Raw genomic sequence first — 17,541 nt, forward strand, 5'->3', positions numbered from 1 at the left:
GGATGCTTGGAAAAAAAGATAAAAATTACGATAAGGGTAAATTCAAAATTTAGTGGGATATATTGAGAGATAAAGATTAGTTTAAAATTTTTAATGGGGTTAACTAAAAAATGAGGGTTGGTGAGATATAAAAAGGGGGTCAAATGCCGCCACTTATAAATGTTTATAGAGTAATGATATAGCCACAAACTCTTGTACAAATTTATTTTGTACAAACTGATGTGGCATGATAAAATTGATTGAATTAAATATCACTTGGGCCACATGATTTATTTACATTATTTTATATTTTCATTCAATCAATGAATTAATGCCACATCAATTTGTACAAGAGTTTGTAACTGTATCGTCACTCATGTTTCTATTGTAAGCACAATTAGAAAATCCAACCAATCTTTCAAGAATCAATCTTTATCGCTTAAATTGAATCATCAACCTTAGTACATATATAATAAGGGTAAAAGCTTGTTTAGTCCCTATATTATGAGGTTAGTGTCCATTTAGTCCCTGTATTTTTAAAAACACCTCAAAATGTCCCTGCTATTAAATATTGACACTTATGTCATTATTTTTAACTTGTTTTTACAATATTACATTTTTACAATAATGTTTCTTTTTTGGATATTAATAAAAAATTAAATTATCAAATTAAACTCAAAAATAAAATAAAAACAAAAAAGGTATATATTAATTTTTGTGGAAGCTCACGTATGTCTAAAAAATTAATATCATAAAAATTATATTATCAATTTTTTAGAAAAATTAATATTTTAACTCAAGAGTGTGTTTCACAAAAATTAATATATATTTTTTATTTTATTTTATTTTTTGGTGTTAAACTGGTAATTTATTTTTTTCTTTTTAATAATGTCTAAAAAAATTATTATAATAGGTTTATTTTTTCTTTTTAATAATGTCTAAAAAATTATTATAATAGGACAATATTATAAAAATAAGTTAAAAGGAACAAAAGATAATGGCAAAAGTGTCAATAATTTAATAGTAGGGATGGTTTGAGGTATTTTTAAAAATATATGGACTAAACGGACACTAACTTTAAAATATATGGACTAAACGAGCTTTTACCCTATATAATAATATCATATAACCCAATAAAGTGAATAAAGCCCAAAAATTCATCCATGAAATAATAAAAATCTATGAAGTCACGATCTAAATATTCTTCGCACCAATTTGTAGCTTTGTGTTCCTTTTATTTCTTTACCTCAAAAACTTCTACAAAAGACTATCAAAGATTCAAGATATTAATGTAGATATGAAATAACCGCAAAAAGAAGTAATGAAATTAAACACTTATCAATTTGATCTAGCAGCTTTGTATAATGAAAGTTGTTAGTAAATATTGGTGTTATTAACATTTAACATTACACCATGTGAATTGATTTGTGTGATGGAAACACAACTCTATTATATGTTTCTAGGAGAAAAAAAATATATATCGCCAGGCGTGGTTTCTTTTGCAACTGATGGAACCTGTCTCAAAATGGTGGGACAGAACTAAATCTCATAATTCACAACAGAACAAATCTTTTTCCTTTGGGTTACAAACCATCTCAACCGCAAAGGCCGAATCCCGAAACAGTTTTTCCCTGCACAACTTAAATCCCAAGGGCCCAGAAAAAAAAAAATATGCCTTGGCAACAGGGCGAACCAAATTACACGAGATAATGCAATCTCAAAATTTGTTACCTGTCATCAAGAAATAATCCATCGATATAATTTGAAACTTTGAATTCTCTCAACTGTCGTACACAGTGGGTGCTGAAAAAATGCTATTGGTAAAATTCTACATAACAAGTCTGCAACATTGAATATTGAAACGTTAAAAAGATGGTCATTTGTATACTCTTGCATGGGAATGAAACGCAGTCTACTGATGCACCCAGCATCAAGAAATTATTGATCTGCAAGTCTTTTAAACTTTGATATTTAGAGGTTAATTGAGATGCCTGATTTTAGTTAACCCACCAACGGATTTACGAACCATATTAATTCATCCAATTCTCAGGTTACGAGTCTATTATAACTTACGGTTATAATCTCTTCTTTTACAAGATTGATAAAATATCAATTCAAAAGCAAAGAATAAGGTGATTATCACGGCAACAATATAGGTAGGGTCGATGGAACCAAACGATAAAGACCAGACGGCAGCAAGCGGCCATGACTTGATTAGCTAAAAAGATTTAAGTTACTCGTAGAACAAATACCATTTGTCTTTTTTTTTTTTTCAAAATTTATCTTAATTTGTGAGTGTAGATATCGTAATTTGGATCCCAATAAGCAAATTACACGTGTCATTTGCTGCTAATCAAATCTTATTCTGCCACGTATCCTATATCTTTAAATACTCAAATTAAAGGATATGAAATATATATATATATATATAAAAATAAAGTGTGTCTATAACCCTAAAATGAACGGGAGCACATTTCTTTACTCTCTCAGGAGAGAAAAAGAGAGATCTCTAGCTGGAGGGGCAACAATTCTCCTCCGAACTATTTACTAATATTCTGTTATTATTTTTAACGATTCTTTTACAACCAATGGCTACTTGAGCATTAGAGAGTGAAGAAAAACGAGCCTATTCAAGGAGATAAACTCTCATCACAATTTGGAACCAAATTCTACATTCATTATTTAATCCCAAATTCAAGATATTTTGGATATAAAGGAAATGCACTTTTGGACCATTATAAAATATATTCTGGCATGGCTTTACACATGAGAAGCAAAATCGAAGAATGAAAGTAATAATAGACCGTACTCAGCCAACAAAATATACAAATTCCAAATGGATCAGTAGTGTACACAAGTTACTGGCTAGTATATACTATTATTAGTCAGTTAATTAACTTTATTGAAATAAATCAATATCACTCTAGAGATTAAGAAAATGATTAACGTAAAATGTGTTAAACAGCTGAATATGAACCAACAATAATAAAATGTATAGAGCGAGAAGAAATTTGATATTACATGATAATTTTAGAATGATCACTAACACTAATCCGTGAGGTTTTGTATTAATTCAATGAAAATTAATTAAACCCTAATATAAAAAAGATTGAATTAAGAAGTGAACAGAGCTAGCATCTAAACATACGCACACTTCCACTTGAGATTGTGCAGTGAACGAGTTGTGTCAATCAGGTGGAATATCTTATCCGCAAGACTTTTAAATATCATGCAACTTTTTGGGTGTCTAGCTAGTACATGTCCCATTAAAGCAAATCATGCCCACTTGCAACTCCAATGCACAAAAAATATTATGCTTATATATTATATATGTACGCATCTGCCTCCAACATACACAAAATTAAAGTATATAGTATCTAAAATCCAGGTTTAAATTGAATAATATGAAAACTCTCCGTTGGCGTTTTTCTTATCTCCAAGCCTATATTGAATCATAAAATTGAAAAGAATGATCAAATGAGTGCACTAAATTTCACAATCTCTGATGTGCTTAATCATTTACCTTTGTAATTAATAATGTTATGTGTGTATGGATAATCTTCAAAAAAAAAAGCTTACAAGTGGTAAGGCATATAGTAGTAATGCGTGTACGCAGGGGCGGAACAAGCCAATCTTGGCTGGAGGGGCCAAAGAATTTTTTCAAGCCTATAAAATAAGTATTTTATTAATATATATTTATTTTAATATAAAATATTGAGTATTAAACTTTTTTTTTACAGTGACCCATACCAGTCCCTTAATAGATCTACTCTTGCATGTACGATTGATTAACATAAGATATTTGCGTGCTTTTTATCTATTTGCTAAATTTTCTGTATGTACTTGAAAACTTGCAACATGAATAGTAGTAATTTTATTCCTGTAGAAATGCGAGAGTTCGATAATGGTGTTGAAAAAGACACTGTTCTTATCCTCAAAGCTTCCGATAAGTTTTTCACTTGATCTAGTCCAACAATTTGATCAGAGACTTCAATTTCACCAGGCAAGATACGAGCAAAAAATGAGGAAAACAAAAAATTCAAGTGGTGCTAAATTGGAATATGCGCTTCTTGCCTGGACTAGATACCAAGCATTGATTCTATCCTAAAAAAAAATTGAAAAAAAAAAGAAGATTCCAGACATTAATTATTTCATTGACTGAACAAAATATCTACTTGATGATTTAAAGATAATTTACAAGTTATTGATCATTTTATGAAGAAGAATTTTTGTAATCTTACATAATATCTTCGATGACCAATAAAGCAATTAAGAGCAGATATAAGCGTATATATGAACCACTAAAAGTACAACATGCAGGATTCTACAGTCTGTCTCTCCTGTATGTGTTTATATATCTCTGTTATTTCAGGCCAATTCTAGTGTTTGGTGGTCCTGAAAGTGCTTATTTTTCTAGCCCATATTGCAGATTATTAAACTGAAAATTTATGAAGCCCTCACTTCTATTTATTCTAAAGAGTTGATGCTGCCCTACAGTGAGGCATAAATATTCCTGCTTCTCCAAAATGGAGCACACTTGATTGAGGATATGATTTGGCTAGACCGTTTGAACAAGACTGGTCATGAGTGTCGACCTTTTGATAACCTGTACATAAATTAATCCACACAATCTAACTCTCAATTTCTTTAGAGTAAATTTTGTTGATTTTTTATTGAAGTTTTTCAACTCAATCACATCATGAGATTTTTAAAGAAAGAAACCATTCGGTTCCGGTTATGTCTTATTTTTACTGGAAGAATAAGATGGCTCATGGAATTCATTCAAATTCTTAACTAGTTTAACATTCCCTAGTAAAGCTGCTCTTATTAATTAAAGTCTAAATTACTAGAAGTATCCGTGTGTCAAAAAAAAAAAAGAATCATTTTAATAACATGATTAATTATAGGGAAATTATCAGTCATATACCCTTAAATGACACCCGTATCAAACGTATGTGAACACTTTTCAAGTGTATTACTCGTATACCCTAAGTTGACAAAACACTTCTGCCGTCCACCAATCCGTTAACTTCCGTTAGAAAGTTAACAGAATTATGACAAATTAACTATTTTGCCCTTAAAACTCAAAATAAGGTAAAAAGATAAATTTTCTCCAAAAATTAACGTAAATTTTCAATACACAATTTTTTTTATTTTGTTATTAACAATACATTTTTTGATTAAAAAAATAAATTATTAATGGTACATATTATTAACAATTATCCATAAAACATATCATATTATACCATAAAAAATTATTAACAACATATTATTTACAATTATACATATTATACCATAAAAATTTTCAGTTGGAGCTTGGAGGAGTAGATCTTCAAAAATTTAGGTTAAATTTTGAAGGAGTAGATTAGGTTGTAAAGTAGTCTTTTTTAGCAATTATTAACAATTATCCGATAAATGGGATGACATGTCATTTTTATCAATATATATCATATGACATGTCATTTTTTACTATGTAAATGGGATGACATGTTATTTTTTAATCAAAGTTTCGTCAATCTTAAAAGACTAAATTACCCTTATGATGTCAGCGCTTGCAAACGGAAGTTAACGGATTGGTGGACGGCAGAAGTGTTTTGTTAACTTAGGGTATACGAGTGATACACTTGAAAAATATTCACACACGTTTGATACGAGTGTCATTTAAGGATATATGGCTGATAATTTCCCTTAATTATATTATGCTTTGTTAGATTTCAACACTCTACAACTAACGTATAATGGCCGGCCTTTGGTCTTACATAAAATATTTTCTTAACAAGTACACGCATTAGCTTCCATATACAAAACTCACACGAACTCAACTGATTGGTCGTTGTTATAGCTTTAATAGCTAGCTATTTAACACATATATAATTGGAAGGGATATTATCATTTTCCCACCAAAGTTAGGGCCAGTTTGGGAATGCTGTAGCTTTTAAAATAATTTCTGTTAACTGTGCTGTAGAAATAATCAGCTGTGAAGAGAATCAGTTAAGTGTTTGGTAAATTTTGTTTCAAGAAGTACTGCGAGTTTTGAAAGCAGTTATGGACGTTTGGTAAATTTTACTGTTAAACTGCTGAGAGAAAATAAATGACTAAAATATCCATAATATAAGATAAAATTTACTTATATATATAAAAACATGTACATATAATATTTTTAATTGTGTATTATAATAATTTTTACTAAAAATAAAATTTATAATATATTTATTTTATTTTTTTATCTTAAAGCAATTGATAATTAAATTAATAATATAGTGAAATAAATTTAATAATAATTCGACCAATAAATTGATATTAATAAATTTATATTTATGAATTATAATACAAATTTTTTTATAAATTATTTTGTTTCCAATTTGAGTAAGGATAATTTTGGATTTAAGTAATAATTTTAAGGATATTTATGGAATTGTATTAAATGATAAAATTGATTTTCAAAATCAAAATCTAAAAGCTACTCCTTCCATGCTTTTCAAAATCAGCTGTAGGAGAAGCTGATTTTGACAAAAGTGATTTTAATTTTTTTTTACTAAACACTAAAACTACCTTTTAGATTTTCAAAATCACTTTTAGGTCTCCTAAAAGAAATCCCAAACGGGCCCTTATTATAACATATCATGTCAGTACCACGGTTCGGTAAAAACATCATTTTACTACCAAACGTTTAAACTGTTAGCATTTTCCCACCATTCCGTTAAAACTCGGTTAATATTTAACGGAAAATGCATAAAAAGTCAATTTTACCCATGGAGCGTAGAAGACGATTTTACCATTTAAAAAGGAAAAACAACAAAAAAATGATTTAATTACAAAATTACCCCCAAAATACGACAAGACGATTTTACCCTTTAAAAAGGAAGAACAACAAAAGACGATTTAATTATAAAATTGCCCCTAAAAGACGATACTACTGCGAGAGTGAGAAAGATATGGGTCAGTGACAGTGAGCGAGAGACGGTGGAGATGGAACAAGAAACGAGAGAGAGGGGGGTTGATTTCGATTTCTAGGGCTTCCATGTCCAAATTGCTTGTTTTTTTACAATTGCAAAACCCAACGTTTTGACTTCGCATGAGATGTCCAAAATACCCTTATGATGTCAGCATAATTTTTATTTAATTAACGGAATGGTGGGAAAATGCTAATAGTTGAAACGTTTGGTGGTAAAATGATGTTTTTACCAAACCGTGGTATTGACATGATGTATCAGAATAACTTTGGTGGGAAAATGATAATAACCTTAATTGGAATATAACTCCTAGTTTTAAAAGTGATTATGCTTCCTGATATCTAGCATGTGCAGGGACCACAAAGCTATTTAAGATTCATACCTATCTTTAAACTCTTTAAATTCTAAAACGAAAAATCACCCCAAGAAGTTCTATAAATAGGCCCTCTTCATCGAACTGAAACGCTCACTCACAACAAGATACCAACATCAAATTTCTTTAGCAAATTAAATTGCGCATATGGAGACGAGTCGCAAGGGCAGAGGGTTCATCAAGGGCAAATTGATGCCACTCTATAGCGGAGCAAAGTCATCAGCCTCCTCGACGGTGCAATACAGCAACAACGCCATCAAGTCAAGCCAGTCTTCGCCGGCGGCGGCAACCGTGGGCTATGTGGTCCACCAGGACTATCTGATTGCTCAGCCTAAGCAAAACGTTTCGTTTATTGTACCATCTGCTCCTCATGATAACAATGTTAATCGTGATCATCATCAAAAGCTGAGCCATTTTGAAACGTTGTTTGGTGATGAAAGTGTTGATATCAAAGCTGCAAGCTACATCTCTTCTGTTCAAGAACGTTTTAAGCTTGAACGTCTTAATTCAGAACGAATTATGAAGCATCAAGACAGCGCGCAGTAGAAGCAACAATAAATCCACTGTCTTGCTAGAATTAATAGGGGATATGCCTGATTATGCTTATTTAGTTTCTTAATATATACTATTAAATTCCTCATCATGATCTAGAAAGATAGCTAGCTAGGATTTATAAGGAGGTTGCGGAATTGTGTTTTATTTACATTTGTTTCTACATATTTTGATGTATCTCTAAGTTTAATAAGCCTATGCATGTAAGTTGTCGATCGTTCAAGTAAATTAATTAAAGTGATCACTCTCAATTATTGGCAATTTGATTTGATCGTTACCTACCTATTTCAAAACAATAGTTAGATATCATTCTTATTAATTGCCACATATATAAAATGAGAATGGTTTATATCAAATTGAATGCATGAATCATGAATCCCAAATTTTACTGTGCTTTAGAGATATTGTTATTAATTGGATATAATCAAGACCTATGATTATGGGAAATCAAAAAAAAAAAAAAAGCTAACACTTAGAGATTAATATTATGAAACCAAAGCTTACTGATAGTAATTATAATCATATTATTTTTTCTATATATAACCACGTACATTGGTTAGCGAGACATCCAGAGATTGTAATGCTTCCGAATAAAATATCAACAGAGAACTTGATCAATTAATTCTTGTTTAGTTAAAGTGTTTAAACATGTAAAATTGAATGGAAAATTTAACCATGATTATAAGTAACTCAAATATATATGTCTAGAACTGTTGTCCTTCTTCACCACTAATTATATAATTGACATTTTTTTAGCTGTTATTTCACAACCGCAACACCATTTTTTTCCCCAAAAACGCACCCCCAACCCCCAATCTTTTTGTACAGTGAGTTAATGCAAACAATTAATTAATATCAATTGCATGTAACTATTGAGATTAACAACACGTTTTCATTAGGTTCAATAATTTTCATGTGTTTCCTCTTCAATGATTTAATACTTAATTTCCTTTTTAATAATGTATGTATGTATATATATGTAAATTAATGTTCTTCTCTTTGAATAAATTAATGTTCTTCTCTTTGAATAAATCCTCTAGTAAAGTTATGGGAAAAAGCAGGTTAGTGCTTAATCATAAATTTATTTGCAAAGCCAAAACATATATATGTAAAGTAACCATACATATATTCGGATAATAGAATATTCCCTTCCTTAAACTGGAATTTCTTCAAGATAATATCAATGGCAGCTGGGTTCCCTTTTCATCAACAGCGATGTGTGCTTTTGGTTAGTGATTTAGGATTATTCTTTGTAAATTTAGTATTTTCAAATCATCCCTTACTTTTGAAAACCTCACTTTAACTTTCATTTTTATTAAGAAGATTAAAAAAAAAAAGTCAACCCACCCCCACTTTTCTCTTATCTTTTGAACAAAAATAAGGTAACTTGAGGTTTCTAAAAATAAGTGAGGTGATCCGAACTTAATTTACGAGAGGATAATAAAGAATTTATCCATTTTAGTTTTTCACATGACTAGTCCCAAAATAAGTATTTAATTGTTTTTATTTAGATATGGTTAAATTCATTATTCCCTCATGAATTTATTATCTCAAATCACCAATTTATCTCCCATTTTTTATCGAGAAGACAAAAAAATTTCATTAAACCACCCTTATTTTTCTTTATCCCTTTTGGTTACTATCTTCACACACGGCTAGCCCGAAATAATTATTTAGCTTAAGGATAGATCTCGTAGTGCGTGCAAGTTCATCCATTAAAGGAACTAAAGAAAAAAAAAATTCAAATTTAGAGAAGATACATAAAGAATATGATAAAGTAGTTAAAAGTACTCAGGCTCTGTTTGGTACAGCTTATTAAATAGAGATTATAACAGTAGAGCTTATAGCAGTAGAGCTTATACCAATAAAACTTTTGGACAAAAAGTCATTGGGTGTTTGGTTGTCAATAAAAAAAGCACTTTTGAACCATTAAATTGTGTAATATTTTTTATATTATATATTTTTAGAAAAGCTCTATAGCCTCTACTCCCAAAAGCTCAAATTTTGGGCTTTTACTAGTAGAGGTAAATTAGCTTATTTAAGCTAAAAAAACTCTATTAAAAAAATAACCAAACACCATAAAAAATTTTAAAAAGTACTTATACGATTAAATAAGCACTTATGGCTCTTAAATAAGACATACCAAACAGACACTCAAAATGGTTCCCATCGAGTTATATGGTATAAACAATTTCATAATAATATTTAATTTGTGATACCCAACGTACGCTATATTTGTAAATTTTATAGCCCTTGGCATGGGGGAAAAAAAAAAAAAAGGATGTACACGAATGGTCTCGTTTTGGAATAATCGTTAGAATTAATATCATTTTTAATTCTTTTAATGGGGTATATTTAGAAAAAAGAGAATCATGAAGACTTTCGACTTTTGAGGGCTGCCAGCAGGTGTGGAATTATTGTGGTGTATCATCAGTTGACTTCGGTAGACTTTTATTTTCCCTTAAATTTTTGTATTGATTTTTTTTTAATATTTTATTGAATTTACATAGTTACCCCAATAAAGACACAGTTAAATTTATATAATTTTCATTAACATTTTAATTTTATTATCATACTGCTCACCCCCACATAGGCTTCGATTGAGTTGGACAACTGATATGTCTGTAACGTCTTCCTGGATTTTGGGCCTCATCGGGCTTCGGCCCATTGATACCTTGAACCGATCTTTTGACGTGTGCATGGAAACTAAATAATTTCCCACTCGAAACTGGGGTTATTTTTCCAGAGAGTAAAAATAATTTATCACGACATTTATATTTGTAAGTTGTTTGTTATTTTAAAAAATATAACTTATTTCATCAAGATTTTTTTTTTACCTTCATAAAAACGAAAAGAAATTTCTAACTTGTATCTTAAATTTGAAGTCTTAAAATGTCATTTAAGTTTAAATTCTCAAATATATATATTTTATTTAATCTTTTTGAAGCTTTTTAAAATATAAATGCATACCTTATGAATATGTCAAGAAAAATATTTAGAATTTATGAAACTATTTAGATTGTAGAACTTATAATGATTAAAATATTTCAAATGGCATCAATGAAACAATACTATTTTTTAGATATTTTAATATAGAAAAACAAAAAATTTAATGCTTATATATTCATGCATAAAAATAAAATAAAGTACAAAAATGCCATTCAAATGTAAATGATAACACGATAGATTGAATGGAAACATCACGTGTTCATAATGAGAAAGGGATTTACAGTTAGGGTTGTCAATAAACTCTGGATCCAGCCCGTATCCGAATTTTGTTAAAAAATGCAGATCCGAATTTTAAAAATCAAGATCCGTGCGGATCCGAATCCAAATTCAGATGCAAGTGCTTCAGAAAAATTGGATATCCAGATCCATATTATTTTATAATTAAATTATTTATTTAATTAAACTTCAATTGAAAAATATATAAATTAAATTATTTATTTAAATGTATATTGTATGAGCATAATTAACTCTATAATCTTCATTAACTATGAAAAAATTGTTAAAAAACTCATAATAATAATAATAATAATAATAATAATAATTATTATTATTATTATTATTATTATTATTATTATTATTATTATAATAAATCGGTTTACCTTAGATTTTTTTTTATGTTTGATTTATGTTATGAAATTATTGTTTGTGAATTTATGGTGTTGTTATATGTTATTTATGCTGAATTTATGTTAAATTATAATTGAATTTTATTTAATATTATTATGTAAATTATTAAATTTAAAATTATATTTAAATTTATTATCATGCGGATCTAAATATCTAGAATATCCGCCTGCAATCCATACGAATATTACCTACATTCGAATCTGCATCTTTTTTGTGGATCTAGATCCAGATCGAATGTCAAAAGTTTAATTTGGATCCAAATTTTGTTAGCTCTAGATTTACTTAAGCTATTTCCATTGTTGTTGATTCTACTGATATTACCAATGCTGCCACACCCTTAATTCAACCAAGGTGGTTGGTCGGTGGTAGCTCCGCTAAACAACTATTTTGATTTCAGTACAAACTATCTTATGAAAGGTGAAATAGCTTTGAAACAACTCATAACTTTCGGAACCACATGATTTATTTTTATGATTTTATACTTTCATTCAAATAATTATATCATATTAATTTGTATAAAATTTTGTGGCTGTAATTTTATTCTTTAGAATATACATCTAAATTTATTCATATTTATATATAAAAAAGCCTAATTCATACATACCAAACATATACATAAATAAATAAAGACTATACTTATTTTTTCTGTTATCATCCCTAATTTTGCCGGATTAATTTTTTAAAAAAAGTCTAATTCATACCTACTAAAAATCTGCTTAATGTTAATGATGATGGCCCAAATTTTGGATTGTGCTTAAAATTCCCCAATATTATAACTGCACGTATTCCAACATCTGTATCTGCGTCATTGATCATCTTCTCCGTTGATCTCTTCGCTCCAAAATCTTATCCTCATAGGGAACATCACCAACTATTGATCTCCTTTAACATCCGCTTCTCAGTTCATTGTCCAAAACCAAAACCATGAGAAAAGAACAAGAAGAAGAGCAGCGGCTGTCAAGCTCAAGCATATACTACGAGCTCTGCTACATGATCATTCACCTCCTCAAGCCATTCCCGAACTCACTTTTACTTTCTGGACTCTCTTCTTCTTCGAGACAGCGGTCTCCCCTGGGCCTGACACAAGTCTCTCCAGCTGCCTTTGCTTCTCTGTTTCTTGGTGTCTCTCTTGCTTTGATGCTATTTGGTTCCATCACGTTTGTCATTGGTTTCATTTTGATGCCCTGGATTGTTGCCTTTGTTTTCTTGTTTTATCTTGCTGGGTTTTTTTCCAAGTTATCAGATTTGGGTCAGTCCTTCTTTTGCTCCGGGGATGTTCCTTGTAAGTAGTAATAAGTAAAGCCTCTCTCTTTATGTTCTGATTTGTTGTTGATACGACTGGCTGATCCAGTGATAAGATTGTTGATTTTTGCTTGCTTTTTGTTTGAATCAACTTGAATTCGTATTCGTTCTGGATTCTCCTTTGAGACCATCTGGATTTAAAGTTCTTCTTTTACATAATGGAATTTTTTTTTTCATATGTATTGTTTATTTGGTTAGTCCACTTCATGAGTTCTTTATTGCTGGGTTAATTGTATTTGTGAATTAATCAAGGTTTAAGACTTTGTGCACTTTGTTGTTTTGTGATTTGAGATTTACTTTGCGTATTTATTTATAAGCGCAATACAATGGAAAATTTCTTCCATATGTCATTATTGTTCCTTTTTAGGGTTTTAAATTGTAGAATGCCTGAAGCAAGTGCATATACTTGAACGCATTCAGACATCACCAGATTGCGTTGCTGGCTCTTTAGCAGTGCTTGTGAAACCACCTGCATATATTAAGCCCTCTAAGACCACACCAATTCCCGTGATTTTCTTTTGAAAATATATGTTCCTTGATTGGATGAGTTACAGACTTTGACTTTTCATTCGATATTACCTTCATTTTTTTTTTGTTTTGTTTTTTGCAGCGTGTAATTTTCGTGAAGCTAAGCAAAGTTCATTCATAAATGGTTGAAGTATATAAAGCTGGAAACATTTAGAGGTTAGCTAGATCATGGATGCATAGTTTCAGATGCGCAATATTGATAAATATGTTTCTCTCGTACCCGTCAGAATGATTGATCGATTGATCAGGGTTTCTGCTATTCTATTTCTGTTATGCACTTCAACATGTATTTTCCAGCCTGTTCAGCTGCAAGAATATTTCCTCCTCCATAGCTGTTTGCTGCGTGTAACTTATTCTGTGTTATATTTGTGTTGAATAGGCAAAATATTTTTTTTTCTTCCATTTTTTCTTTTATAGCTCCATCATTGCTTTGGAAATGTCAATCTACAGATCAGATCGATGCTAAATAACTCTGCTTTAATCAATTACAGAAACCTAGAATTTCCTAGACGAAGTAGGTGCAATTGATCTTTGGTACTAAAAACAAAGGTCATCACTTGTACTAAGTATTAGAGAGAAACTATGAAATAGGATTTAATTTGTGTATCACTTAATTAAGTACTCTTAAAAGATTCTGATAACAAAATGATCTTTTGAACCATTCTTTCATCATGCAACGCCGAAATATCATCTGATATAATACAATCATCAGGTAGTTCATGCACTAGATATAAACTACTGCAAGCAATAAACACCAAGAGTTTCATCACCTCTGAACAGAGTCATAAGTTCAAGACAAAATTACAAACATAGCATATAAATAATTCCAATAACAATAAAGAAAAATGGAGACACGACTACTTTTGCAGATTGGTATATCTTAAATTATCTAGTTTTGTTCTGACCGGATGGCGTAAACTCGTAAAATCAAGTGGCAAAAACTGAAGATTCTGGTCGTCAGAGATCAAAACACAAGAAACAGGGGAAGCGGAGGGATGATAATTTTGGTAGACGGGTTGTTGTACTATCCTGTGTAGATATGAACACCAATTGCAATAAGGAAAATGATGAGGAGGCCAAAGAAGATGATGGAGTGGACAAAGATGGAAGCAGGACTGGTTTGCATGTTCCCAAACTCCACAACTCTGCCTTTGGCAGGCAGCTGGAACAACAGCCCTGGCGTCAACAGCACAAACAGCACTGTGGCTATTATTACCGGCCCCCAATCCGCCATGTTCCGATCAAGTAGCTGAGAGTGTGAAGAGTAGATGAGAGCGGTAGCAAAAGTTACAAGAGAAGTTGCCAGATGTGATGAATTTAGATGTGAGAACTATGTGAGCCAGTGCTATTATTGGAAAGATAAGAGTTGGCTTGACAAAGACAGAGGAGAGCCGGGACACGGAGGGAACTATAGGACGAAGAAAAAGTCCATGACCGGACGATGTCATTGGATTCTACGTTACTTCGATGGTCCCATTCCCTCTGGCATATTATGGAAATATCGTTTGTCATCTCTAGTTCTCTCTGTGGACGGCTGTTATAGCTTATGATACAATTATAAGTTTTGTGATAGAGACCTGATTAGTCTATTTGCTTTTGTTGATTAAAATTTGGACCGAAGCTCATCTAAGCTAAAATTTGGCCCAAAAGATGAACCTAATACACATTTAGGCGTACTGATGCATTTTCTGAGCTAGACCCACTATCTGATGTAGGAAATTAGTCTCCTACACATGCTGTGACATGTTCCAAGTTGGCTCAAATAGATAGGACTTTGAGGGGTTTCAGCATAATTGCTTACTTGACGACATATCCAGTTCTTTGCGTGGTTTCCTATATTTTGTCCCTTCTTCAATAAATAGTTTTTGGCTTGCAGAATGCAGGCTGACTTCTTAAATTTAAAGCTGTAGCTATGTTTAGATACTTGGATAAATTGAAGATCAGTATATTGGATTATTGACATGGATCAGGACTCATATTGAAAAGAGATTGTGTTGTTTTATCTGGAAAGTTTGAAGAAACCTTACCTGAAAGGCTCCAATAGCGTGGCAAGGAGCCTCTGAGCACTTCATGAGGAATGGGTTCATATGAAGTATATTGTAAAAATTTGTATTCTTCTTTGTACACATTCATCTTCTTCAGTCAAATCTCTCGCATCAAGCTTACTTTCAGGTTTAGTCAAAATATTGATCACTTTGTTCAGTTTTTCACTTTTTCCATTTGGAGTCATAAGGTGAAGATGTTTAAGTAATTTATAGTCTTTCTTTCTATTTTGTCTATCTTCCCTACGAATGCATAAGATTAGTTGTTTCTGAAAGAAGGTAAACAAAAAGGGGAAGCATTGCCGAAACAGCCAGCAGCCTAGCACTAACCCCTCCTTTACAAAAGGATTTGCTTTTTTGTATTTTGTCTCTAATGGTATCTTTCTTTACTAAAGACTCCCACCTTGATTAATATCTAAAAAGCACATGAAAAAAGAAGCCTTCAAGTGAACAATTATTTGGAATTTATTAAAAGAATGTGTTTTATTTCCATCTCACATAAAGCTAAAAACCCACCCGTGTTTACATACCTTTCCTCCCTCTAAACCTACCATCTTCTTCCTCGCTAAGTTTTGCATCCCCGTCGCCTTAACCACCAAGAAAATATAGTTTATTTAGCCTTCTACATAAAAGGAATGTTCATTCGTTTCTTCTCCAGCACTAAGTTGAAGAGAAATTGCCTATTCTTCATACGTCTATTTTGAAAGAGAGGGAGAAAGAGAGGAAAAGAGAAAGAGATGAGTGCAGATTGGGGACCAGTCGTCGTTGCTGTGGGCTTGTTCATTCTCTTGTCACCAGGGCTTCTTTTCCAGCTACCGGCAAGAACCAGGGTGGTGGAGTTTGGCAACATGTGCACCAGTGGAATTGCTATACTGGTTCATGCAATCATCTACTTCTGCATAGTCACTATCTTGATTGTAGCAATTGGTATTCACATACATGTTAATTGATGCAACATCCCATACTTGCGTTACTCTTTTTTTTTTTTTTTTTTTAACTTTTTCCTTCTCATTTCCCATATGTTTTCTTTTTCAGACAAAATGGGGCTTCTAATTTCCTCTCTCTGTTTTATATTTTATTTTTCTTTTCATTTTCATTCTAAGAATCCTTGATAACTGTTGTATGAATGAGTTTCCTGGTGTATTTGTTAAACATGAAAAGAAATTTATTATGAACTCTCTCTAAAAATGTATGTGATCAGCTCCATACGCAGTTTGACCTGAGTAAGATTTCTATAATTTTTATATAAGTGAGTTCTCTAATCGGTAGTGCCATTTTCAGATTGATGCTTGATGCCTTGACCTAGGATTTAATTAGAATATTGCTTAAAGGGTATTTATCCCTCCAAAACCTTCACGTTGCATAACATTAAGAACTTTATTTTTGCTTGCCTATTCCCCACAGCAAAGAGAGGGCATTAGAATAAATAATAATCCCATTCATTTGGTGAAGAATAAAAATTAAACTAAAAGCTACCTTGCACAACTTTAATCCCAAGCAAGGTGCAGTGCACCAAAAGGGAATGGATTTAAAATATCACTTCCCATAGTTGTTTTTTTTTTTTAATAATGTCATTATTCTTTGTATAATTATAGGAAAGCTCAATATACTACTGAACGCAGGCACTGCGAGGCAGCATTCTTGCCCTGGCCAAAAGCAGGCATCAATCTAGCAGTTTCTCAGGCTTAAGCTAAACCAGAAGAGTATGGATCATTTATTTTACTTTGAATTAATTTGTGTCATTTAAAATCAGAATCAAAACCCAGTAAGCCATTTGACGACAGTAACAGAAAATACGAATAGCAGAACCAATATACTTGAATTTGAATTTGCATACATCAAGGGTGGTAAAGGCTCCAGTGCCAGCGCAACCCAGAAAAATTAAAACAATTCCAAGATCAAAGACTTTAGCAAGTGAATGTAGAACACTAAAGGAGCCTATGTCAGAATAAATACATTTCAGTAATATGGACATATGCTTCAATAGTATGAAGTGACTGTGAAAAACCAATATAAAAATTGAAGCTTCAAAGCTTAAAAGAGCAGTGCCAAAATTTACAGGCTTTTAAAATAACTAAGAACCAAAAACAAAAATATCCCATGTGTTCAGATCTGCTTAAAATTTGATCCAAAACAGAACAGTTACAGCTTACGACTTACAACCACAGAACACTGA

At 31.3% G+C, this 17,541-nt stretch overlaps 5 protein-coding genes across 5 annotated transcripts in view; 3 read left to right on the forward strand and 2 right to left on the reverse strand.

Moving 5' to 3' along the window:
- Positions 1-7,377: 7,377 nt before the first annotated feature.
- On the forward strand, positions 7,378-8,109 carry LOC102615192 (uncharacterized). The gene has a single exon (XM_006470024.4). The coding sequence runs from the start codon at positions 7,453-7,455 to the stop codon at positions 7,849-7,851; it is 399 nt and encodes a 132-aa protein (XP_006470087.1). The 5' UTR covers positions 7,378-7,452; the 3' UTR covers positions 7,852-8,109.
- Positions 8,110-12,165: 4,056 nt separating this feature from the next.
- On the forward strand, positions 12,166-13,725 carry LOC102614893 (uncharacterized). Its single transcript, XM_006470023.3, has 2 exons — positions 12,166-12,775; positions 13,406-13,725. Exons 1-2 carry the CDS (start codon positions 12,418-12,420, stop codon positions 13,450-13,452), a joined length of 405 nt encoding a protein of 134 aa, XP_006470086.1. The 5' UTR covers positions 12,166-12,417; the 3' UTR covers positions 13,453-13,725.
- Positions 13,726-14,059: 334 nt separating this feature from the next.
- Positions 14,060-14,557, reverse strand: LOC102614599 (uncharacterized). Its single transcript, XM_006470022.4, has one exon. The coding sequence runs from the start codon at positions 14,555-14,557 to the stop codon at positions 14,348-14,350; it is 210 nt and encodes a 69-aa protein (XP_006470085.1). The 3' UTR covers positions 14,060-14,347.
- A 134-nt stretch (positions 14,558-14,691) lies between these two features.
- On the forward strand, positions 14,692-16,540 carry LOC102614315 (hypothetical protein). The gene has a single exon (XM_006470021.4). It carries the CDS (start codon positions 16,103-16,105, stop codon positions 16,313-16,315), a length of 213 nt encoding a protein of 70 aa, XP_006470084.1. The 5' UTR covers positions 14,692-16,102; the 3' UTR covers positions 16,316-16,540.
- Positions 16,541-17,359: 819 nt separating this feature from the next.
- LOC102614017 (uncharacterized) overlaps positions 17,360-17,541 on the reverse strand; it is a 562-nt gene continuing 380 nt past the window's right edge. The window contains exon 1 of the mRNA XM_006470020.4: positions 17,360-17,541. This exon is cut by the window's right edge and continues 380 nt beyond it. The gene's annotated coding sequence lies outside the window, so the exon portion shown is untranslated.

Source organism: Citrus sinensis, chromosome 2, assembly GCF_022201045.2.
Source record: "Citrus sinensis cultivar Valencia sweet orange chromosome 2, DVS_A1.0, whole genome shotgun sequence".
Classification (NCBI taxonomy): Eukaryota; Viridiplantae; Streptophyta; class Magnoliopsida; order Sapindales; family Rutaceae; genus Citrus; species Citrus sinensis.